This window comes from Oncorhynchus gorbuscha, unplaced genomic scaffold, assembly GCF_021184085.1.
Source record: "Oncorhynchus gorbuscha isolate QuinsamMale2020 ecotype Even-year unplaced genomic scaffold, OgorEven_v1.0 Un_scaffold_1637, whole genome shotgun sequence".
Lineage (NCBI taxonomy): Eukaryota > Metazoa > Chordata > Actinopteri > Salmoniformes > Salmonidae > Oncorhynchus > Oncorhynchus gorbuscha.
In genome coordinates, this window is record NW_025746360.1 from 87,501 (window position 1) to 114,134 (window position 26,634).

Consider the following 26,634-nt stretch of genomic DNA (forward strand, 5'->3'; position numbering starts at 1 on the left):
TTGGAGGCACAGGTAGGGTCTGGGCCCAAATCTAAAGGACACTGGTTTCATTGAGGCACAGGTAGGGCCTGGGCCCAAATCTAAAGGACACTGGTTTCATTGAGGCACAGGTAGGGCCTAAAGGTTTGGTCAAAATGTCACCGGAAGAAATGGCAGCAGTTTTACAGGAGCCCAACCAACTGTGCCATTATGATGTTTCTGCAACCGTATTCTATGGCAGAAAAGAGCTTCTGGATGTCAGAACAGCGATCACTCACCTCGGATTAGACTAAGAGCTTCTAGATATCAGGACAGCGATCACTCACCTCGGATTAGACTAAGAGCTTCTAGATATCAGGACAGCGATCACTCACCTCGGATTAGACTAAGAGCTTCTAGATGTCAGAACAACGATCACTCACGTCGGATTAGACTAAGAGCTCCTAGATGTCAGGACAGCGATCACTCACCTCGGATTAGACTAAGAGCTTCTAGATGTCAGAACAACGATCACTCACCTCGGATTAGACAAAGAGCTTCTAGATGTCAAAACAGCGATCACTCACCTCGGATTAGACTAAGAGCTTCTAGATATCAGGACAGCGATCACTCACCTCGGATTAGACAAAGAGCTTCTAGATGTCAGAACAGCGATCACTCACCTCGGATTAGACTAAGAGCTTCTAGATATCAGGACAGAGATCACTCACCTCGGATTAAACTAAGAGCTTCTAGATATCAGGACAGCGATCACTCACCTCAGAATAGACTAAGAGCTTCTAGATGTCAGGACAGCGATCACTCACCTCGGATTAGACTAAGAGCTTCTAGATATCAGGACAGCGATCACTCACCTCGGATTAGACTAAGAGCTTCTAGATATCAGGACAGCGATCACTCACCTCGGATTAGACTAAGAGCTTCTAGATGTCAGGACAGCGATCACTCACCTCGGATTAGACTAAGAGCTTCTAGATATCAGCACAGCGATCACTCACCTCAGATTAGACTAAGAGCTTCTAGATGTCAGGACAGTGATCACTCACCTCGGATTAGACTAAGAGCTTCTAGATGTCAGGACAGCGATCACTCACCTCGGATTAGACTAAGAGCTTCTAGATATCAGAACAGCGATCACTCACCTCGGATTAGACTAAGAGCTTCTAGATATCAGGACAGCGATCACTCACCTCGGATTAGACTAAGAGCTTCTAGATATCAGGACAGCGATCAATCACCTCGGATTAGACTAAGAGCTTCTAGATATCAGGACAGCGATCACTCACCTCGGATTAGACTAAGAGCTTCTAGATATCAGGACAGCGATCACTCACCTCGGATTAGACTAAGAGCTTCTAGATGTCAGGACAGCGATCACTCACCTCGGATTAGACTAAGAGCTGCTAGATATCAGGACAGCGATCACTCACCTCGGAATAGACTAAGAGCTTCTAGATATCAGGACAGCGATCACTCACCTCGGATTAGACTAAGAGCTTCTAGATATCAGGACAGCGATCACTCACCTCGGATTAGACAAAGAGCTTCTAGATATCAGGACAGCGATCACTCACCTCGGATTAGACTAAGAGCTTCTAGATATCAGGACAGCGATCACTCACCTCGGATTAGACTAAGAGCTTCTAGATATCAGGACAACGATCACTCACCTCGGATTAGACTAAGAGCTTCTAGATATCAGGACAGCGATCACTCACCTCGGATTAGACTAAGATCTTCTGGATGTCAGGACAGCAATCACTCACCTCGGATTAGACAAATATCTTCTGGATGTCAGAACAGCGATCACTCACCTCGGATTAGACTAAGAGCTTCTGGATGTCAGGACAGCGATCACTCACCTCGGATTAGACTAAGAGCTTCTAGATATCAGGACAGCGATCACTCACTTCGGATTAGACAAAGAGCTTCTGGATGTCAGAACAGCGATCACTCACCTCGGATTAGACTAAGAGCTTCTAGATATCAGGAGAGCGATCACTCACCTCGGATTAGACTAAGAGCTTCTAGATATCAGGACAGCGATCACTCACCTCGGATTAGACTAAGAGTTTCTAGATATCAGAACAGCGATCACTCACCTCGGATTAGACTAAGAGCTTCTAGATATCAGGACAGCGATCACTCACCTCGGATTAGACTAAGAGTTTCTGGATGTCAGAACAGCGATCACTCATCTCGGATTAGACTAAGAGCTTCTAGATGTCAGGACAGCGATCACTCACCTCGGATTAGACTAAGAGCTTCTAGATATCAGGACAGCGATCACTCACCTCGGATTAGACTAAGAGTTTCTAGATATCAGAACAGCGATCACTCACCTCGGATTAGACTAAGAGCTTCTAGATATCAGGACAGCGATCACTCACCTCGGATTAGACAAAGAGCTTCTAGATATCAGGACAGCGATCACTCACCTCGGATTAGACTAAGAGCTTCTGGATGTCAGGACAGCGATCACTCACCTCGGATTAGACTAAGAGCTTCTAGATATCAGGACAGCGATCACTCACTTCGGATTAGACAAAGAGCTTCTGGATGTCAGAACAGCGATCACTCACCTCGGATTAGACTAAGAGCTTCTAGATATCAGGAGAGCGATCACTCACCTCGGATTAGACTAAGAGCTTCTAGATATCAGGACAGCGATCACTCACCTCGGATTAGACTAAGAGTTTCTAGATATCAGAACAGCGATCACTCACCTCGGATTAGACTAAGAGCTTCTAGATATCAGGACAGCGATCACTCACCTCGGATTAGACAAAGAGCTTCTAGATATCAGGACAGCGATCACTCACCTCGGATTAGACTAAGAGCTTCTGGATGTCAGGACAGCGATCACTCACCTCGGATTAGACTAAGAGCTTCTAGATATCAGGACAGAGATCACTCACTTCGGATTAGACAAAGAGCTTCTGGATGTCAGAACAGCGATCACTCACCTCGGATTAGACTAAGAGCTTCTAGATATCAGGAGAGCGATCACTCACCTCGGATTAGACTAAGAGCTTCTAGATATCAGGACAGCGATCACTCACCTCGGATTAGACTAAGATCTTTTGGATGTCAGGACAGCAATCACTCACCTCGGATTAGACAAATATCTTCTGGATGTCAGAACAGCGATCACTCACCTCAGATTAGACTAAAATCTTCTGGATATCAGGACAGCGATCACTCACTTCGGATTAGACAAAGAGCTTCTGGATATCAGGACAGCGATCACTCACTTCGGATTAGACAAAGAGCTTCTGGATGTCAGAACAGCGATCACTCACCTTGGATTAGACTAAGAGCTTCTAGATATCAGGACAGCGATCACTCACCTCGGATTAGACTAAGATCTTCTGGATGTCAGGACAGCAATCACTCACCTCGGATTAGACAAATATCTTCTGGATGTCAGAACAGCGATCACTCACCTCAGATTAGACTAAGATCTTCTGGATATCAGGACAGCGATCACTCACTTCGGATTAGACAAAGAGCTTCTGGATATCAGGACAGCGATCACTCACCTCGGATTAGACTAAGAGCTTCTGGATGTCAGAACAGCGATCACTCATCTCGGATTAGACTAAGAGCTTCTAGATGTCAGGACAGCGATCACTCACCTCGGATTAGACTAAGAGCTTCTAGATATCAGGACAGCGATCACTCACCTCGGATTAGACAAAGAGCTTCTAGATATCAGGACAGCGATCACTCACCTCGGATTAGACTAAGAGCTTCTGGATGTCAGGACAGCGATCACTCACCTCGGATTAGACTAAGAGCTTCTAGATATCAGGACAGCGATCACTCACTTCGGATTAGACAAAGAGCTTCTGGATGTCAGAACAGCGATCACTCACCTCGGATTAGACTAAGAGCTTCTAGATATCAGGAGAGCGATCACTCACCTCGGATTAGACTAAGAGCTTCTAGATATCAGGACAGCGATCACTCACCTCGGATTAGACTAAGAGTTTCTAGATATCAGAACAGCGATCACTCACCTCGGATTAGACTAAGAGCTTCTAGATATCAGGACAGCGATCACTCACCTCGGATTAGACAAAGAGCTTCTAGATATCAGGACAGCGATCACTCACCTCGGATTAGACTAAGAGCTTCTGGATGTCAGGACAGCGATCACTCACCTCGGATTAGACTAAGAGCTTCTAGATATCAGGACAGAGATCACTCACTTCGGATTAGACAAAGAGCTTCTGGATGTCAGAACAGCGATCACTCACCTCGGATTAGACTAAGAGCTTCTAGATATCAGGAGAGCGATCACTCACCTCGGATTAGACTAAGAGCTTCTAGATATCAGGACAGCGATCACTCACCTCGGATTAGACTAAGATCTTTTGGATGTCAGGACAGCAATCACTCACCTCGGATTAGACAAATATCTTCTGGATGTCAGAACAGCGATCACTCACCTCAGATTAGACTAAAATCTTCTGGATATCAGGACAGCGATCACTCACTTCGGATTAGACAAAGAGCTTCTGGATATCAGGACAGCGATCACTCACTTCGGATTAGACAAAGAGCTTCTGGATGTCAGAACAGCGATCACTCACCTTGGATTAGACTAAGAGCTTCTAGATATCAGGACAGCGATCACTCACCTCGGATTAGACTAAAATCTTCTGGATGTCAGGACAGCAATCACTCACCTCGGATTAGACAAATATCTTCTGGATGTCAGAACAGCGATCACTCACCTCAGATTAGACTAAGATCTTCTGGATATCAGGACAGCGATCACTCACTTCGGATTAGACAAAGAGCTTCTGGATATCAGGACAGCGATCACTCACCTCGGATTAGACTAAGAGCTTCTGGATGTCAGAACAGCGATCACTCATCTCGGATTAGACTAAGAGCTTCTAGATGTCAGGACAGCGATCACTCACCTCGGATTAGACTAAGAGCTTCTAGATATCAGGACAGCGATCACTCACCTCGGATTAGACTAAGAGCTTCTAGATATCAGGACAGCGATCACTCACCTCGGATTAGACTAAGAGCTTCTAGATATCAGGACAGCGATCACTCACCTCGGATTAGACTAAGAGCTTCTAGATATCAGGACAGCGATCACTCACCTCGGATTAGACTAAGAGCTTCTAGATATCAGGACAGCGATCACTCACCTCGGATTAGACTAAGAGCTTCTAGATGTCAGGACAGCGATCACTCACCTCGGATTAGACTAAGAGCTTCTAGATATCAGGACAGCGATCACTCACTTCGGATTAGACTAAGAGCTTCTAGATATCAGGACAGCGATCACTCACCTCGGATTAGACTAAAATCTTCTGGATGTCAGGACAGCAATCACTCACCTCGGATTAGACAAATATCTTCTGGATGTCAGAACAGCGATCACTCACCTCGGATTAGACTAAGATCTTTTGGATGTCAGGACAGCAATCACTCACCTCGGATTAGACAAATATCTTCTGGATATCAGGACAGCGATCACTCACTTCGGATTAGACAAAGAACTTCTGGATATCAGGACAGCGATCACTCACCTCGGATTAGACAAAGAGATTCTGGATATCAGGACAGCGATCACTCACCTCGGATTAGACAAAGAGCTTCTGGATATCAGGACAGCGATCACTCACCTCGGATTAGACAAAGAGCTTCTGGATATCAGGACAGAGATCAATCACCTCGGATTAGACAAAGATTTATTCTACAACTAGGAGGACGCACAAGACATTCTCCAAACACCCCTCAGGGCCGACATCCCCGTTATTTGCAAGAGGAAGCGATGTAGGTACAGAGGACAAAGAGCCGGATGCCTGGTGCATATTTGTAAACAACAGCTGGTGCACGAAATCTAGGGAAGTCTCTAGATTTTGCTCGCCTGAAGTAGAGTATCCTGTAATAAATTTCAGGCCACACTACTTGCCTAGAGAGTTTTCAGGTATACTTTTCATGGCTGTTTATTTACCACCACAGAACTGATTTAAGTTTCCCTGTATTAAAGTCTCCGGCCACTAAGACCGCACTCAGTCAGCTGTATAAGGAAATAAGCAAACAGGAAACCGCTCACCCAGAGGTGGCGCTCCTAGTGGCCGGAGGCTTTAATGCAGGGAAACTTAAATCAGTTCTACCAAGTCTCTATCAACATGTTAAATGTGTCTAACCAGAGGGAAAGAAATTCTAGATCACCTGTACTCCACACACAGAGACGCGTACAAAGCTCTTCCTCGCCCTCCACATCTCTATCCTCCTGATTCCTGCTTACAAGCAAAAATTAAAGCAGGAAGCACCAGTGACTCGGTCTATAAAAAAGTAATCAGATGAAGCAGATCCTAAGCTACAGGATTGTTTTGCTCCACAGTATGGAACATGTTCCGGGATTCTTACGATGGCATTGAGGAGTACACCACATCAGTCACTGGCTTTAACACTAAGTGCATTGAGGACGTCGTGCCCACAGTGAGTGTACGTACATACCCAAACCAGAAGCAGTCGTGGTTGAACAGAGTACAGGAGGGGACTGAGCACTCACCCTTGGGGAGCTCCAGTGTTGACGATCAGTGTGGCAGATGTTGCTACCTACCCTCACCGCCTGAGGGCGGCCCGTCAGGAAGTCCAGGATCCTGGTGTTGAACGATGAGCTGTAGTCAATGAATAGCATTCTCACATAAGGGTTCCTTTTGTCCAGGTAGGAAAGGGCAGTGTGGAGTGCAATAGAGATGGCATCATCTGTGGATCTGTTTGGGCGGTATGCAAATTGGAGTGGGTCTTGGGTTTCTGGGATAATGGTGTTGATGTGAGCCATTACCAACCTTTCAAAGCACTTCATGGCTATGGACGTTAGTGATACGGGTCTGTAGTCATTTAGGCAGGTTGCCTTTGTGTAGGCCTGATCACCGACAACGATGAGACAGCCTATAGGGAGGAGGTCAGAGACTTGGCTGGCTGGTGCCAGAATAACAACCTATCCCTCAACGTAACCAAGACTAAGGAGATGATTGTGGACTACAGGAAAAGGAAGACCGAGCACACCTCCATTCTCATCGACGGGGCTGTAGTGGGGCAGATTGAGAGCTTCAAGTTCCTTGGTGTCCACATCAAGAACAAACTAGAATGGTCCAAATCACACCAAGACAGTAGTGAAGGGGGTACGACAAATTCTATTCCCCCTCAGGAAACTAAAAAGATTTGGCATGGGTCCGGAGACCCTCAAAAGGTTCTACAGCTGCAACATCGAGAGCATCCAGGTTGCATCACTGCCTGGTACGGCAATTTCTCGGCCTCTGACCGCAAGGCACTACTGCGTACGGCCCAGTACATCACTGGGGCTAAGCTGCCGGCCATCCAGGACCTCTACACCAGGCGGTGTCAGAGGAAGGACCTAAAAATTGTTAAAGCCCCCAGTCATAAACTGTTCTCTCTACTACCGCATGGCGAGCGGTACCGGAGTGCCAAGTCTAGAACCAAAAGGCTTCTCAACAGTTTTTACCCCCAAGCCATAAGACTCCTGAACAGGTAATCAAATGGCTACCCGGACTATTTGCATTGTGTGACACCCCCCCAACCCCTCTTTTACACTGCTGCTACTCTGTTTATCATATATGCATAGTCACTTTAACTATACATTCATGTACATACTACCTCAATTGGGCCGACCAACCAGCGCCTCCGAACATTTGCTAACCGGACTATCTGCATTGTGTCCCACCACCCGCCAACCCCAGAGCAGCATAGGGCTCTGAACAAAGGTCAAGGGTCAATAGATAAAAAAATCAGGAGATGGGCCGACAAATGGTTTGACACACCTGAGTTTCAGAATTACAACTGCACTCTCACTAGACTCTACCCACACACTCACTAGACTCTACCCACACACTCACTAGACTCTACCCACACACTCACTAGACTCTACCCACACACTCACTAGACTCTACACACACACTCACTAGACTCTACCCACACACTCACTAGACTCTACCCACACACTCACTAGACTCTACCCACACACTCACTAGACTCTACCCACACACTCACTAGACTCTACCCACACACTCACTAGACTCTACCCCCACACTCACTAGACTCTACCCACACACTCACTAGACTCTACCCACACTCACTAGACTCTACCCACACACACTACACCACATACACTCCAACACACACACTAGACTCTACCCACACACTCACACATTACATACGCTCCCACACACACAAACACTGCTGCAACTCTGTTTATTATCTATCCTGATAGCCTAGTCACTTTTACCCCTACCTACATGTACATATTACCTCAACCAGCTACCTCGTAGCCCTGCACATTGACTCCGTTCTGGTCCTTGGATATCGCCTCACTATTGTTTTTATTGTTACTATTTCCTTTTATTTAGCAAATATTTGGTTGACTTTTTTAACTCTGCATTGTTGGGAACGAGTTCGTAAGTAAAACATTTCACTGTAAAGCCTTCACTTGTTGTATTCGGCGCGTGTGACCAATAAAATCAGATTTGAATTGATTTGACAAAAGAGACAGACAGATACAGGTCTCTACATAGCGTGTTTATCATTTGAACAGGTACTGCCACCTAGTGGATAGAATAGGTTGTAACAGCTAAACCGACTTGAATAGGCCTCGTACTCTAACCTCAAATCAAATCAAATTCTATTTTTAACATGTGCCGTATACAACTAGTGTAAACTTTACCGTGAAATACTTGCTTACAAGCGTTTCCCAACTATGCATATTAAAAACATAAAAAAATATATAGAACAAGACAAATAAAATACACATGAATGGAGGCTATACATGGAGCACCAATACCTCCCTCCCTGGCTCCTCCCTTCTCTCACGTGGTGGACCAATGAAAACACCTGATGTGTTTCATCTAAGCGGGTAAGGAAGTCAAAGTTTTATTTGATTTATTAAACTTGTATTAAAGAAGAGAGACACACTGAGGCTTAGGTCTCATTCACAAGCCCTGGGAACAACAGTCACATCAGCACACACACAGTTATATATACACAATATACACATTATACACAATATACACATACAATATACACAATATACACATACAATATACACATTATACAATATATACAACATACACATTATACACAATATACAATATATACAACATACACATTATACACATACAATATACACATTATACACATACAATATACACAAAATACAGATTATACACAATATACAATATATACAACATACACATTATACACATACAATATACACAAAATACACATTATACACAATATACACATACAATATACACATTATACAATATATACAATATACACATTATACAATATATACAATATACACATTATACAATATATACAATATACACATTATACAATATATACAATATACACATTAGCCATTATCAGATAAAACAAACACATTCATCACTGTTAAAATCCTTAACCAATTTCCTAAATTGCCCCAGAGACACCAAATGATCCAGACAATGTCCTGAAACCAACATATGAACAGAGATGTGAGGTATGTGGGCAGCTTGTGGAGTAGAGCTTAATAAACAACAAGACAGTAATGAGGTGATCTACGTGTCTTTAAAAGAGGTCCCAGACAACTTGGTAAAGGATGCAGTGATGAGTATTAAAGCTGTCAGATGTAATAAATGAAGGGCTCTGGATAAGAGCGTCTGCTAAATGACTTAAATGTACATGTAAATAAACACAATCAAGGGATTTTAGAGAAGAGTCAGTTGTACTTCAGGAGATGGTATCACCATAGTCAAGAACAGGTAGAAAAGTTGATTCTACAATTGGCTTCCTACTAGACAGAGAAAAACAAGCTCTGTGTCCATACAGGAAACCCACTTTACTGTTAAAATCACATCATGTTTAATCATGTAGTTTGCTAATAAAATAAAACTGTCCATAGCCTGCATGTGCTTTCTCACATGTTCACCAATTCCACTTGTTTTATTTGTTGTTGTTGTTTACATAGCACAGTCCCAGCCCACCTCAAACCAGATAGAGTGCATTCAAGATAAGTCTTACTTCAACAGAGTGCATTCAAGATAAGTCTGACTTCAACAGAGTGCATTCAAGATAAGTCTGACTTCAACAGAGTGCATTTAAGATAAGTCTGACTTCAACAGAGTGCATTCAAGATAAGTCTGACTTCAACAGAGTGCATTCAAGATAAGTCTGACTTCAACAGAGTGCATTCAAGATAAGTCTGACTTCAACAGAGTGCATTCAAGATAAGTCTGACTTCAACAGAGTGCATTTAAGATAAGTCTGACTTCAACAGAGTGCATTCAAGATAAGTCTGACTTCAACAGAGTGCATTTAAGATAAGTCTGCATTTAAGATAAGTCTGACTTCAACAGAGTGCATTTAAGATAAGTCTGACTTCAACAGAGTGCATTTAAGATAAGTCTTACTTCAACAGATTGCATTCAAAATATCAACTGAAAAGTAGAATTCCTGTGACTAGAAGTCAAGTCGTAGAATGTGTCTGAGTCTGACCAGCTCCTTCATCAGTAATACCATCGATGCTTCCTCCGCTCTCAATACTTTCCAATCGGCTTCAACTCCTAGAGCCTCCCATCCTGGCGGTTTAATTGTCCTTGTTTACTTGTACAGGAGGTGTACTGTAATTCAGCTTTTTAGCTGCCAAGTAGAGCCTACATGTACCAATAATAATGAACCAGGACTGTTACTACTAACTTGACCCACCTCATCCACTAGTTGGTGGTTTTGACTGAGCCAATAGCACAGAGGTAACGCTGAAGATACATTTAACTGTTTCCCCTTTTATCTGTGGTAATAGTGACTCGCTGTTATTGTAATGTTAATGAAGTCAGACTTATCTGTGGTAATAGTGACTCGCTGTTATTGTAATGTTAATGAAGTCAGACTTATCTGTGGTAATAGTGACTCGCTGTTATTGTAATGTTAATGAAGTCAGGCTTATCTGTGGTAATAGTGACTCGCTGTTATTGTAATGTTAATGAAGTCAGACTTATCTGTGGTAATAGTGACTCGTTGTTATTGTAATGTTAATACATCCACTCTCAAATCCCCATATATTACATGGTCATTGTGCTTCTAATGGTTTTCTAATTATTGCTAAATATTGTCAGATAAAAATGCATGTGAAGATTTTGGTTCCTTTTAGTCAGGTCAAGTCATTGAGAAAGTGAGGCCAGTTTCAAAACTTCATTTTAAAGCTTTTATTCGTAAACCCAGCACTCCCAAGTATTACAAAAGTTATATGTATAAGCAGTGGTGGAAAAAGTACTTAATTGTCATATTTGAGTAAAAGTATCTTTATAGAAAATGATTCAAGTAAAAGTGAAAGTCACCCAGTAAAATACTACTTGAGTAATAGTCTAAATGTGTTTGGTTTTATATATTCTTCAGTAAAAAAAAGTCAATGCAATTGATAAAATATACTTAAGTATCAAAAGTTAAAGTATAAATCAATTCAAATTCCTTCTATTAATCAAACCAGGCGACACCATTTTCTGGTAAACTCAGTCATTGTTTACAAACAAATCATGTGTGTTTAGTGAGTCTTCAGATCAGAAGGAGTAGGACGACCAGGGATGTTCTCTGTTTAGTGAGTCTTCAGATCAGAAGGAGTAGGACGACCAGGGATGTTCTCTGTTTAGTGAGTCTTCAGATCAGAAGGAGTAGGACGACCAGGGATGTTCTCTGTTTAGTGAGTCTGATCAGAAGCAGTAGGGAGGACCAGGGATGTTCTCTGTTTAGGGAGTCAGATCAGAAGCTGTAGGACGACCAGGGATGTTCTCTGTTTAGTGAGTCAGATCAGAAGCAGTAGGACGACCAGGGATGTTCTCTGTTTAGTGAGTCTCCCAGATCAGAAGGATGACCAGGGATGTTCTCTGTTTAGTGAGTCTTCAGATCAGAAGCAGTAGGGAGGACCAGGGATGTTCTCTGTTTAGTGAGTCTTCAGATCAGAAGGACGACCAGGGATGTTCTCTGTTTAGTGAGTCAGATCAGAAGCAGTAGGGAGGACCAGGGATGTTCTCTGTTTAGTGAGTCTGATCAGAAGCAGTAGGACGACCAGGGATGTTCTCTGTTTAGTGAGTCAGATCAGAAGCAGTAGGACGACCAGGGATGTTCTCTGTTTAGTGAGTCCGCCAAATCAGAAGCAGTAGGACGACCAGGCATGTTCTCTGTTTAGTGAGTCCGCCAGATCAGAAGCAGTAGGACGACCAGGGATGTTCTCTGTTTAGTGAGTCTTCAGATCAGAAGCAGTAGGACGACAAGGGATGTTCTGTTTAGTGAGTCTGCCAGATCAGAAGCAGTAGGGAGGACCAGGGATGTTCTCTGTTTAGTGAGTCTTCAGATCAGAAGGACGACCAGGGACGTTCTGTTTAGTGAGTCTTCAGATCAGAAGGACGACCATGGATGTTCTGTTTAGTGAGTCCTCAGATCAGAAGCAGTAGGACGACCAGGGATGTTCTGTTTAGTGAGTCCGATCAGAAGCAGTAGGACCACCAGGGATGTTCTCTGTTTAGTGAGTCTGATCAGAAGCAGTAGGGAGGACCAGGGATGTTCTCTGTTTAGGGAGTCAGATCAGAAGCTGTAGGACGACCAGGGATGTTCTCTGTTTAGTGAGTCTTCAGATCAGAAGCTGTAGGACGACCAGGGATGTTCTCTGTTTAGTGAGTCTCCCAGATCAGAAGCAGTAGGGCGACCAGGGATGTTCTCTGTTTAGTGAGTCCGATCAGATCAGAAGCAGTAGGACGATCAGGGATGTTCTCTGTTTAGTGAGTCCGCCAGATCAGAAGCAGTAGGACGACCAGGGATGTTCTCTGTTTAGTGAGTCCGCCAGATCAGAAGCAGTAGGACGACCAGGGATGTTCTCTGTTTAGTGAGTCAGATCAGAAGCAGTAGGACGTGGTACCGAGGTGGGAACCACAATCAGCGGAAATGTTAAAGAGCGCCACCTATAGAGGTTGATAAACCTCAAACTTTCATTAAAATTGACATACAATATACTGAATTAAAGCTACACTCGTTGTGAATCTATCCACCAAGTCAGATTTGTAAAATGCTTTTCGGCGAAAGCATGAGAAGCTATTATCTGATACCAGGCACCCTCAAAATACTGCAACGTCACCTAACACGACAGATTTCGCGTTAGCCGGCGCAAACCAAAAACGCTGAAATAAAATATAAAACATTCATTACCTTTGACGAGCTTCTTTCTTGGCACTCCTAGATGTCCCATAAACATCATTTAGGATCTTTTTTCCATTTTCAGTGATCATATTTTCATGCACTTTTCGATGAAACGCACGTTCTGTTATAGTCACAGCCGTGATTTAACCAGTTTTAGAAACGTCTGAGTGTTTTCTATCCACACATACTAATCATATGCATATACTATATTCCTGGCATGAATAGCAGGGCGCTGAAATGTTGCGCGATTTTTAACGAAAAGCTGCGAAAAGCTGCTTAAATTCGCGACTTCCTTAACAGGTTAATTACCTAACTTATCAGAGCTCTTTGCTCCCGTATTTCAATCTTTCCTTATTTCCTTGTTTCCTTATTCCCTTCCCTAAACCATTCCAGTAACACTCAGTTTGTTCCCTGACTTCCTTGTCCCCTTACTTCCTTACCACAGTGGAGGATCTTTGGTTCAGTGAAGCTGGCATGCTCCACCATGCAGGAGATCTTCTCTCCAGGCGTGGGAGTGTACTCCAGGTAGGAGTGGATCTGATAGTGCCAGTCGCCATTGGCTAGCACCTCAGAGGAAGTCATGTTTGAGGGCACTTCCTGTCCATTCCTCAACCAGGTCACCCTGATCTGTTTTGGGTAGTACTTGTAGGCGCTGCACGTCAACATGGAGGGGTGTCTGTCACCGTGGGGCGTCATGGACAGATGAACGGAGGGCTCAACTGAGAGGGGAAAATAATATAATAAAACACTATTATTTTGTTTTCTACTGCTTGGTGTTTTTCAATGGACAGGTATGGACATGTCCACTATGGTCGTATATCTATATACGGATCAGTTCCCTTTCTAGCTTGGGTGTCAATGTGTTCCACCTATAAGCTTTAGTAAGTGTCATTTTAGATGGAGTCAATTGAGGTGGCTTGTGTTGTGTCAAGACTGATACCCGAGCTAGTTCTCTTTTATTCCCTCAAAACAAACTCTGCAAGATTCCACCCTGGGATGGTGCGAGTTAGATAAGAACTGCACAGACAGGTTTATTTCTGGAAATTCCATGACTTGTCAAACCCAAACATAACTCATGTAATAATCAACAAAATGGTGCTTAAAAAAATATTGTAAAATTATGATGTGAAATCAATTTCTGAAATCTCTTTTTTCCCACCACTGCTCTCCATAGAACTGCTCTCCGTAGAACTGCTCTCCGTTGTTGTTTACTCCAGCCTCGTAGGCGACGGCACCATAATGTTTGCAGAAGAAATGAAGTGGAGTTTGAAACGATGCTAGGACCACGGGATCGGCGTTTAATTGCTCAGCCTTATGTATCCCAATGGGTGTGTAACCAGTCAATCTATTGAGACTGCTGTTGTATTCCATGACCTTCACCAGGTCTGAAATAGCTCTCCAGATGTACTCCACATCGTGGGGATCTTCCCCTCTGGAATAACAAAGGTCGAGGATGGTGATAAAGTGTCCATCTGGTGAGAAAAAAACATGAATGAACCATAAAGGTTTTTGTGTTTTAAAAGTTTTTAAAAAATAATTAAAACTGAGCACATATGACTTTATGAAATGAATGTAAAAAAAAACATTTCCAAATATATTGCAGAATTTCACAACAGCTACTGCAAAATCGAGCATTTTTGGCTGCAGAAATCACACACAAAAAATTGTGCGAAACCCTGGAGGGACTGAATAATAGTGAAGACATCAAAACTATGAAATAACGCATATGGAGTCATGTAGTAACCCCCCCCAAAAAGTGTGAAATGAATCAAAATATATTTTATATTTGTGATTTTTCAAAGTAGCCACCCTTTGGCCTCATGACAGCTTTGCACACTCTTGGCATTCTCTCAACCAGCTTCGTGAAGAATGCTTTTCCAACAGTCTTGAAGGAGTTCCCACATATGGAAACAAGCAGGCAAGTGTGACTCAAAATGGCTAGGGTAAGGGAATAAGGAAGTAAGGAAGCAAACTGAGTGACTGACTGGAATTTCTGTGGTAAGGGAGCAAGGAACTAAAGAAATAGTGAAGTAGGGAGTCAAAGAGCTCATATTAATGTGGTTCACCATTTCAGAGATACTTTTATTTCATCCCAGACACAACTCTGCATGATTTAAGTGTGGTTATATGTATGTTAGAGATGTGTGTTTGTTTTGTGACTGTAACTTGAGCCATTCTAACTCAGAGTCTGAGAGGAGAAAGATAGCCATCTGGGCTGGTGCTGGGGGTGATCTTTGGTGCAGTTGGTCTCATCTATTACAACAGGAGGAAGACCACTTGTGGTGAGACATACAAGAATTTATCAAAAATATTATAGTTCACTGGTGGAGAGACATACAACAATCTATCTGAGATATTATAGTTCCCTGGTGGTGAGACATACAATCCTCTATCTGAGATATTACATTCAGAGGCCTACCTTTTGACCCACAATTGCCTCACAATGACCATGGCACTAAGTTAACCTGTGATAAGTGTGTAACTTTTTACAAAGCCTTCGTTAAGCCAAGCCCAGACCAAGTGGATAGGTTGACGCATGAAACACAGACGCAGAGCGCCTCCCAGCTGTGGCACAATGCAAGGACTCTGCGCATCACTGCCAGCACAGCACAAACAGTTCCCAGGCGCAGCACAACAAACCCAGGGAAATTCTTAAATGAACACTTGCTCCTAGCTTTTAGAGGGAATTCTGCCACTTGGTACCGCAACAAGGACAAAGGCACACAACTGATGGAAGGCAGAGGATTTGCTGTGGAGAGAAAAGGCGTGGTGGTGCATCCTGGCCATCCCTGGTCGGCAGCTGGGATTCTGGATCCTGGAGGTCAAATGTGACCTGAGGCTCCAAATCTAATTTTATTGGTCACATACACGTGTTTAGCAGATGTTATTGCAGGTGTATCGAAATGCTTGTGCTTCTAGTTACGACAGTGCAGCAATATCTAACAAGTAATATCTAACAATTCTGTTAAATATACTACCAAGTAGTACATCATTTGTTCAGTCACTGTATTTCATGTTTTCAAATAAAAATGAATAAGTTACATTGAACAATACATTGCAGTTAATGAGGTTACTAGTACACCACCCCATTTGCTGGAAATAAGCTCCCTCTCAGATTCACAAGGCCAGCACAGATATGTAGTTTTTGATCGATTATGGAGATCAGTGTGATTGGCACAGTCTTTCAAATGCCGTATTGCCCTTTCGACATGGATGCGGACGTTTGCAATACGCCGAGTGTTGGTCACCTCCTCACAGGTGAGCTGCCCTCCTTGGCACATAAACGCTGGAAAGACCAAGGTCACCTCATGTTCATCCGGTACGTCCCGGATGTTAAATCCACGACCCCCAGTCGCCTCATCCCCAGAGCGAAGGTAATTCACAAAAGGCTGAGTGCTGTATTGTGGCCACTCAAAATATTGACACTTTGGGTCCAATTTGGACATTTTCAATTAGGGGTGTACTCGCTTTTGTTGCCAGCGGTTTGGACATTAATGGCTGTGTGTTGAGTTATTTTGAGGGGACAGCAAATGTACACTGTCATACAAGCTGTACACTCACTACTTTACATTGTAGCAAATTGTCATTTCTTCAGTGTTGTCACATGAAAAGATAAACTCAAATATTTACAAAAATGTGAGGGGTGTACTCACTTTTGTGATATACTGTATAGTATCTGCAGGTTTGGCAACCAGACTGTCGGCAAAAGTTCTCGATCCCTCATTGGATACCTGGGTCATCTCCATGGCACTGCTGATCTGTATAGTTAGACTGCAATAGTTGTGGTCCTCCAGGATAGGATCCATCCATTGTGACTGAGCATCAGAGAAGCCCTGGGGTGCAGGAGGTGACTAACTCGCCCATGCTTGACAGTCACCTTCAAGGTTAAGCATCAAGTAATAGCTGTCATTGTAAACTTGGACAGGCAATGGCACTGGAACATCTGATCAATAACACTGACATTTTGGGAGTCAAGCTTGAACCAAGCAAAAAAACAACGTTAACAACGAAGGTAAAATGTACTATTCAACTAGCAATTAAGTTAGCTAGCTACTCCGGGAGAAAACATCTGCAATAAGAAGTCTACTTCAAACTGGAAACTTCAGAATATTGTGGATTGAGTTTCCTGCACATTCTGGCGCCTACATTATTTTTGACTGTGCATCCTCATGCCGCTAGATGGCACTTTTGTAATACTGAAGAATAACAATCGATGGGTTAGTTTACAACTGGCAGAAAGTCGTGTGTTGTGATTCTAGATGGCCAGATAGTTAGCAACAATGACAAGAAGCTGCCTTGTGGGGAATCGTATGTGGCTCTTTTCAGCTAGTTATCTAACTAGCAAGTGTAATGATGTATTTGAGAGACAGCAAGTGCTCATTGTGCAAATGTATTTATCTGTTCAATAAACATTGGAGATGAAATCTAGTTTCCATGTTGTTAACAATCTAAGCCAACCCTGTGTGTGTTTTGCCCCATAGTTGCGCAAGCATCAGTTTTGTTTGCTAAACAACCAACCTTATAATTTGAGGCGTAAAACAGAGAGGTATACTGGACCCCCTAAAACATACCACTTCGATACAGCTACGACTAGAAATGACTTTTCGTAACAGGTGCAGACATAGTTGGGGGAAGTAGTTTGGGGCGTCATATTTCCGTCAGGGGACAGCTACTCTGTGAAGTGCACTTGTGCAATAACTCAGTTCGTCTTTGCACTCCTTCTAAACAAAGCTATTTTTGGAAACTTTGACACGGGTAAAGTCTTCAAAACTTAGTCGACTCTGTTCGTAACAGTTTATAGTATTGAGAATAGAAAACTGTATTGAGATCAAATGTTTAATCGATGATAAGATTTGCAGAATGTCTGCCAAAATCCATCTCGTTCAATCTCCTCCCATTGCCGGCCACTGGGCTTCCTCTCACTACCATATTTGGTAGTGAGTGGAAACACCAAGCGGATGCTTCACATTTATACATCCGGTGAAATATCTGTTCTATCTGTGCCTTAATGCTCAAATGTCAGATGTGTTCAGACTGACATGGCTACTCTAGTTGTCATGGTAATGGCGCGGGTGTACAGGGGCATAGAAGTTGTTTTGTAGCTTGCAAAGTCTACCCCAGTTGCTTTTAATGTTTGATATGAAAGTCTCCCACAGTTGCTTTGAATGTTTGCAATCTTAGTGTAAGAACACTTTTAAAGCCTCAAAGGATAAGATGTTCCAACTTTCAAAATGAGTCATTTTTGGCTAGCCACGGCATTTAACTAGCTAGCTAGGTAGTTGTTTAGCTTGCTAGCACATTCAAGCATTCAAACAATAAACAAACGTGTGAGCTACCAGATTGTTGTTGTCAAACTGTCGACATAGAGGCTAGCAAGCAACAATATATGCCAAATCACAGTCTGGAAACCACTTAAGGGCATTTCACCCTTTCAGATAAGTCACATGGCCAGGAATCAGATTTATGTGATTTCAAAATGTGGCTTGAAATATCTGATTCCATGTGCTTTTTGTCTGTGCAGACTCCAGGGGAAAAATCAGATTTGACTCCGCTATATACACTTTTTGTATTTGAGTCAAACTTCATAAAACTAGAAAACAATTATTTGACAGGTATAAAATCCGTTCTTCGTTTCGGGCAATATGACATGCGTTGCCTTTGACATGATTAAGGTAACTACTGTGCAGGTGCATGACAGCAATAGCATTTGACATGTCAAAGATATTTAATTTGGGGCTTTCTGCAGAGACCAAAGCGAATCGGATGACGATCTGATTTCAGGTCAGTTTTGTTACTTGCAAAACAGTACTGGGTTATGATTTGAGTAAGACACATTGATCCCAGATCTGCGTTTACCGGCAACATCCGTGTGCTGGCGACCACGTGTCTGTGCGCTGACCAATGGCAACGCTCCTAGCTATAGCTGAACGAAGCCATGTGAGGATCTGTAAAATGGCGGCGCAGTGGCGTGGAAAAGATGCGCTTATAATCACCGGCAACACGGACTTTCTGACCGCAAACACATTCAATGAGGTACGGCTTTGATACATAAGCTTACTGCATACATGCGGCCAAATAAAAATTACTTGTACCACTTGTCTTTGGCCTTTTTCATACACGAAAAATGGCAAACCAGCACGCGGTGCCTACACGTGGATGTGAACGGCTAGTAGTAGCTATCATTAGCTGCGAATCGCATGGCGGCATGGGAAAATAACTGCTGGTGACACAAGTAACTAACTATGTCTCCCTTATTGCACGATTTAGTTCGGCATAAAATAATCTTATTGGCTTTCTGCAAAGTAATACCTGTCTAAGTTGCCGTGATAGTAAGTTGAATGTGCTATAATTCAATAGGGAGTCAGCAAAGTTTCTTCTCTACTCGGAAAAAGCGATGTTCTGTCTGCTGCTGGACTCGCACACCTTCTAAAGACTGGTCGTGTTGGGTATCCGGAAGCTGGCAACAATGAATTGTCGGTTGGCGTCAATCAAAAGCAAATGATCAGATTAAATTGTTGAGTTTATTCTTCCGAATATTCTGCATTCACGTGGCTGCCGATATGGATATTTAGCAAAGTACTGGAACACACTCACTGTCCCATACATAGCAGACAGGGGGACACATTACTTTTGTAATGTTGGAACGGGTACGGTCCAAGTGTTGGCATGCTACCTATGTCAATCATGGGCTCATACAAAAGTACATCCAATTCCGCTGAAATGCACCCGTATTTTACTCATTGTTTTTATATCATTGCATTTCGATTGCCTTTGCGTACCACCCATTTCAGTTAACATCCTCCATATATCATTCACACCTGTCAACACTGGTCTCACACCCAGGGTCTTGTTTTGTTGAACTAATTATAGCCGCTTTACTCTTGTGGCAAACATGAATGATGAACAGCGTTGTAGCTAGTGTGATTGTATAGGCCTACCATTGACGTTAATAGGAGTGTCAGGCACCTAGTAGCCAACAATGGCCTATTATTTCAACGCTGTCCACCTCTTTGTACTACTGTACTATCCTGCTTAAATTAAAATAGATGATGTTTCCTGAGAGGTAATGAGGGATTAGTACAGAGGCCCTATGGGTTCTGGTCCAAAGTAGTGTACTATATAAGGAATAGGGTGCCATTTGGAATGGGCTCAATAATAATAAATAACAAATAACGTTAAGCCACGTTTTTCTGTTTTCCACTTTCTGCACATTTTACAATGCTCCCATTGTTACTGTTCACTGTCTGCTCTCATCTCCCACACACGTATTGGTTGGGTGACTCTGAGAAGAGAACACTGACTGGGAACTCTCCCAAATGGCACCCTACTCCCTATAGTGCACTACTTTTCACCAGAGACCTATGGGCCTTGGTCAAAAGTAGTGCACTGCACTTCATATGTAATAGGATGCCATATGGGATTCAGCTTGTGACTCACGTTTCTCAAGAAAGCTCCATTTGGATCTATAAGCCCTGGTCCTAAGTAGTGCACTGCATTTGGGAATAGGGTGTCTTTTGGGACGTTGCCCCATAATCATATTATAGACAGACAGTGTCCCAGCAACAACCACCACCACACCCAGGGAGGGGCCTGTTGTTGTCAAGGAGTGAGAGTGCAGAATAGTGTGCTATGGACTAACTGTCACTTTCTATGACAAGACAACGCATGGCCTTATGATGCGAGACACTTTGTGCTGCTGTTTTTACACCTCGTTGGATAAATCAAACTGAAGTGTGGGAAAGACTGTCTGAACATTTCCCTCCTCCGCCCCCGCGTCAGGGCTCTGCTCTTGAACAGTCTGAAAACATGGCATGCAGACACACTCATTCTGATGGGAGGAGGAAGCATACAAACGCAGCCTCAACAAACACTATTGACTAGCTGCTTGTTTTATTGTATTCAGACTGCCCTTTGAGTTATGTTCCTCAATTGTCTTTTAGGAGAAATGTGTTCACTTTCTCAATCTTTCCTTAATTCCCCCCGTCCTTCCTCTTTGCCACTTTCTGTAAATACATTAAAGAAGAACGTCTGAAGGGACTTTGGACCTTCTCCTCCAATACGGTTGGGAAAGAGATGAGGAGATGGGATGCAGGGAATCACAAAAATACTTATGATCGAGCAACTGTTTCTGTAGGCTGGGTTTACACAGGAGGCCCAATTCAGATATTTTTGCTTTGCTCTTTTGACCAATCAAATCAGATCTTTTTCCCAAAAATTGGGCAGCCTATTTGCCTGACTCGTGATTGAACTTGTTCTCCTTTCTGATCTTGTTGCTTGTTACAGGCTGTCCTGGGTAAAGGGGAAGTCAGTGATCTGGAAATGGACACTCACTCCTGCCTGGACCCTTCCATCCTGGCTATGTTTGAAGATTCCGCCGTAGCTGCAGAGGTCAGCATCAGGACACAATGTTGGCCAACATTCAGATATACTGGGGCGTATTCATTACGCTGATTCTGTTGTAAAACGTTTCTTAAAAGATGGCAAATGAAACAGGGAGGGAACTACCTGAATTTGTCCAATAGAAACTCTAATTTTGTTGTTTGCTACAGTTTGGGTCTTAAACGGTTTCTGTAATGAATACACTCCTGATGTAGACCCTGTTCCCATCTGAGACCGGTTCTACATCAGTGGTTCCCAAACTTCAGGTCGGGACCCAATCTGGGGTCCCCTGAGAAAATGTGTGATCTTATCAAACAAATTAAGATTTTTTAAAATCTTGAAATGGGCATAGAGTACAACCTTTTAGTGTCGACTAAGGGCCTTTTACACTATTAGAATGCTCTTTCATGTCATTATTATGGGTTGGGACAGCCTGCGGGACATAAAGTGGAGGAAATATCGACACACAGCGTTAACTAGGGAATATCATGTTTCCAAGTGGGGTCCCCTGCATTTTCTACTGTCAGTTTGGAGTCGTGTGCAGAAAAACTCCTGGTTTACATGAACTTGTACAATTAGAAACACTCTGCCTGTTCCTGTCCAATTAGAAACACTCTGCCTGTTCCTGTCCAATTAGAAACACTCTGCCTGTTCCTCTGCAACTATTGTTTCCCGTCACAGAAATGAGAGATGCCATTTGTGCTATTTTTAATTCATTCAATTTATTTCATTTGTTTTTTTTTAGACTAGGAGCAGACTAGATGAGGAGAGTGAGTCCACGTTGTTGACTGCTCTAACGGAGATCCTGGACAGTGTTGACGATGAGACCCTGTCTCCCTTTGACACCCTGCCTGACACTGGGCTCTTCTCTGACCAGAGGCTACGGGACAACTCCCGGTGGGTAAAAACCAAGTGTGGGTCTGTGTGTGTGATTCAGAATTAATTGAGATTTAAGAGTAACCAGTGGTCCTGCTCTGAGACGCTGTGTGAAAACAGTCCCAGGTGTTCTTCATTTGATGAGAATCAGGGGTACCACTTTTATTTTGGTTTTATCTGTAAGTCATGCTGAAAATGGTGTGTCTGTGGGAGAACAATGTGATTGTTGTTTTGTAATTACTGTATTTCTCCTGTTTGGTGTGTTTCTCCAGTTGAGGCGGCTGCTGAGTTTAACAGGGTCTCCACCTGAAAAGAAGCACTCTTTCGTTCCATAAAGACCCCCTCTTCATCTTCATCCCCTCTTCCTCTGTTGGAAAGGTAGAAACCTCATCCCTTTCTGTTTTATGGAAGTGTGTGTGTCAGATTAAGATTAGCCGTACTACTACTGGTAATCCCACCTGTTAATCTAGGTTTACAGACGTAATTTCAATGATAAAAGAACCACTAGAAGAGTGCTCTCCAACCCTGTTCCTGGAGAGCTACCCTCCTGTAGGTTTTCACTCCATCCCTGTTCCTGGAGAGACACCCTCCTGTAGGTTTTCACTCCAACCCTATTCCTGGAGAGCTACCCTCCTGTAGGTTTTCACTCCAACCCTGTTCCTGGAGAGACACCCTCCTGTAGGTTTTCACTCCAACCCTATTCCTGGAGAGACACCCTCCTGTAGGTTTTCACTCCTACCCTATTTGTAACTATCCTGGGGTGTATTTATTACGTATTGCAACGGAAACCGTTTACTGTTTAAGAAGCAAACATAATGAAATGGGGAGGGTCCTACTTGAATTTGTCCAATAGAAACTCGATTTGATCCCAAAACGTTTTTCCGTTTGCAGTAAACTGTTTCTGTTGCAGAACAGTCATTTAGCTGTGGCGCTTCGCTTTTTTTCCGTTGCAGGTCTGCTGACCGCAAACTGGAACATTCTGTGCAACTTCCGACGCGCGTTTATTGTGACCACTGAGGCTGTACCAGCTTTAAGTTAGTGAGTAGGCTACTGTGGCTATTTGATCATAATGTAGGCCTACCAGAGTAGCCTACCAGAGTAGCCTACCATTTAAAAACAAGGGAGACAAATGCATCCCATAACATTTTAACATGGAAATAGCTGTTCAATCATTCAGCCTACAGTAGCAGCCAATGTGTGGTGTTCAATATAGGCTACATTCTATGAGACTTGTAGGTCTTGACATGAACCTGTTTATCCACTTGTCCTTCATATAAGGAGGTGACTGAAAAATGTTGTTTGATGCAAGAAACCACTTTAAAAAATAAAATGCATAATTATTCCCATACCGTTATTACAGAGAATCAAGACATTATGCTTCCCTCTGTCTATTGGATAATTAGCTCATTCAAGGCCATCTCAAAATACAACACTGCCCCTTTAAGACATGCAAATGCTCTTTACTTGACTGGCTTTTCAAAGATGTTTAGAAATGCAAACATTTTGTGCTCTTGTAGGAAGCAACCACTGCCCCCATTGTTAACTACAACTGATCTATAACTGGGCTAATAACTCACTAACTAGCAAAGGATATGAACAAATGTGCACAGGTGGCTACATGCATCTCTCACTTTGATCTCAAAACAAGCGCATGCTGTCCAGTGGCCATATATGATCCTTATATGGCAATGGCTATTTGCATATAGGCCTTACTGCGGTTCTGATTGGTTATGGTGCACTGGTCTGTGTAAGGGTGCATGTCAATGCAATAGAATCCTACTCCGATGTGTTCTGCCTACAACAACATCACTGGTCTGTGTAAGGGTGCATGTCAATGCAATAGAATCCTACTGTGATGCGTTCTGCCTACAACAACATCTCTGGTCTGTGTAAGGGTGCATGTCAATGCAATAGAATCCTACTGTGATGCGTTCTGCCTACAACAACATCACTGGTCTGTGTAAGGGTGCATGTCAATGCAATAGAATCCTACTGTGATGCGTTCTGCCTACAACAACATCTCTGGTCTGTGTAAGGGTGCATGTCAATGCAATAGAATCCTACTGTGATGTGTTCTGCCTACAACAACATCACTGGTCTGTGTAAGGGTGCATGTCAATGCAATAGAATCCCTACTGTGATGCGTTCTGCCTACAACAACATCACTGGTCTGTGTAAGGGTGCATGTCAATGCAATAGAATCCTACTGTGATGCGTTCTGCCTACAACAACATCACTGGTCTGTGTAAGGGTGCATGTCAATGCAATAGAATCCTACTGTGATGCGTTCTGCCTACAACAACATCACTGGTCTGTGTAAGGGTGCATGTCAATGCAATAGAATCCTACTCCCGATGCGTTCTGCCTACAACAACATCTCCTGCACAGTTAGTTTTGCATACTAAGTCCTGCGTAGTTCCTTTTGTTTCTGTATGTTGCATTGAAGGTGACTAACATTGAGTTGATTCGATCCCAATTCCCACAGTAAAGGGAAACGTTGATAGTGTTAACTAACGGGGGAAACTCTAGAAAGTCGAGCGAAGTTCAATCTCGTGCTTCTCTGCGCGGGATGATATTTCATCTGCGTGGCAGTCCGAGGCGAGCTGTGCAACCGCTCACCTTAGAGGGACCATTGGCAGTCACGTTTTTAAAAACTATTTCTGTCGAGGCGCACTTTGAAGATGCTGGAACAGTCAACATTTACTTTTCCTCTGCAAACAAAGCGAGTTATGAATAGAAAATCTGTCAACCCCATTGTAGAATTGTTTATCTATTTCTGTGCAAGATAAATATTCCTCTGGAGGTTATGAGTACCGTAGGACGAGCCCTGCACTGGAGTAACTTGTTTGATTTCAAATAAGAAAAACGGTTAAAGATTTACATTCATTTTAATGTACTAAATAAAATGCCTATCATAGTGAATTTGACATAAATGGGTATGGGATTGGGTTGTGTCATAGTTTGGAAATGATATACAAAAAATATTAGTGTACTACACTATGGGATTGAGTTTGTCATGAAAAATAATATAGAGAATGATATCTTTATTAAAAATAGAGCCATAGCAAGCGAGATTATGAGCATAGCTGGAGTAACAGTCTTGACGTCATTCTTCCTTCCAGGTTGAGACAGTCATTCCAGACAGACCCTGGAGGGCTGGGCTGACTCCGAGAGCCCAGGGCTCTTCCACATCCACACAGAGGAGCGATGGAGAGGAGGAGGAGGGCGGCAAGGTCCACATTCACAGCCCGCCTCACGGCTTCAATCAGGACTCGGGAGAACTCTCCCTCGACCGATCACAAGTGAGAGCGCTGAACTCTGTAGAGAAGGACCATGGCTACTCCTGTACAGTGTCCCTGGTGGACCTGGTGAAACTCATGCACCCCTACTGCCTGAGGGTGTGCCTGGATGAGGAGGGGAAGGACTGGGTCAGCACATCCAGGCAGGAGGCCTCCTCCCTGGGGGAACGGAGCGCGGACCAGAGTGTACCCCTGGAGGGCGAGGTGTGGAGGTATACGAAGCCTGGTTCGGAAGAGAGCGACGAGGAAATTGATGTGGACGGATCAGATGACGAGTGTCCCTCGGTAGGAGGGATGAAGGATGAGAAAGAGGGGGATGGAGAACAGGGAAGTAAAGGTGAAGAAGTGAAGCAACTAAAAAGTCTACTTGTGAAGTGGGACGGGCCCACAGAAGGCCAGAAGACCAAGAACAAAAAGAGTGAGCTTCGGACCTGTCCTGGTGACATCCTACGAGCTACCAGCAGCAGACGAACCTGACTTAAACGTGCTCCCGGACTTGAGCGAGCTCACCAGCCAAATCCCCATTTTTGACACCAAAACAACGACCATTTCCCTCACCACATCCTCTCCGGAGTCTTCAGCAGCATCTTCAAAGGACAGCCAGCATCAGGTTGTAACTGACTTGTCTGAAAGGACCAGAGAAATGTCGTCGCCCGGAGCCTCCACCACAGCGAGGCGAGTCCAAGCCCAGACCGGCACTCAGTCTCCAGCAGTACCGCCTGCTGCGTCAGCAAAGACTACCCCTGGTGGGGAAACCTGAGAATTACACCACCAAATGGCCCTCTCTACCTGAAACCCCCACGGAGTTGCCTCCTATACCCTATTTACAAGGACCTAAATATAACATGTGGGGACCAACGACACCACATCATTACAT

At 43.5% G+C, this 26,634-nt stretch overlaps 2 protein-coding genes across 2 annotated transcripts; one reads left to right on the top strand and one right to left on the bottom strand.

Moving 5' to 3' along the window:
* Positions 1-7,639: 7,639 nt before the first annotated feature.
* LOC124023570 (rano class II histocompatibility antigen, A beta chain-like) lies at positions 7,640-16,649 on the bottom strand. The gene is made up of 4 exons (XM_046337945.1): positions 16,436-16,649; positions 14,406-14,675; positions 13,636-13,925; positions 7,640-7,735 (listed from the first exon to the last, which is right to left on the bottom strand). Exons 1-4 carry the CDS (start codon positions 16,647-16,649, stop codon positions 7,640-7,642), a joined length of 870 nt encoding a protein of 289 aa, XP_046193901.1.
* Positions 16,650-19,114: 2,465 nt separating this feature from the next.
* On the top strand, positions 19,115-26,403 carry LOC124023571 (peroxisome proliferator-activated receptor gamma coactivator-related protein 1-like). Its single transcript, XM_046337947.1, has 5 exons — positions 19,115-19,236; positions 21,487-21,591; positions 22,328-22,483; positions 22,756-22,836; positions 25,581-26,403. The coding sequence occupies exons 1-5, from the start codon at positions 19,156-19,158 to the stop codon at positions 26,232-26,234; spliced, it is 1,077 nt and encodes a 358-aa protein (XP_046193903.1). The 5' UTR covers positions 19,115-19,155; the 3' UTR covers positions 26,235-26,403.
* Positions 26,404-26,634: the final 231 nt, after the last annotated feature.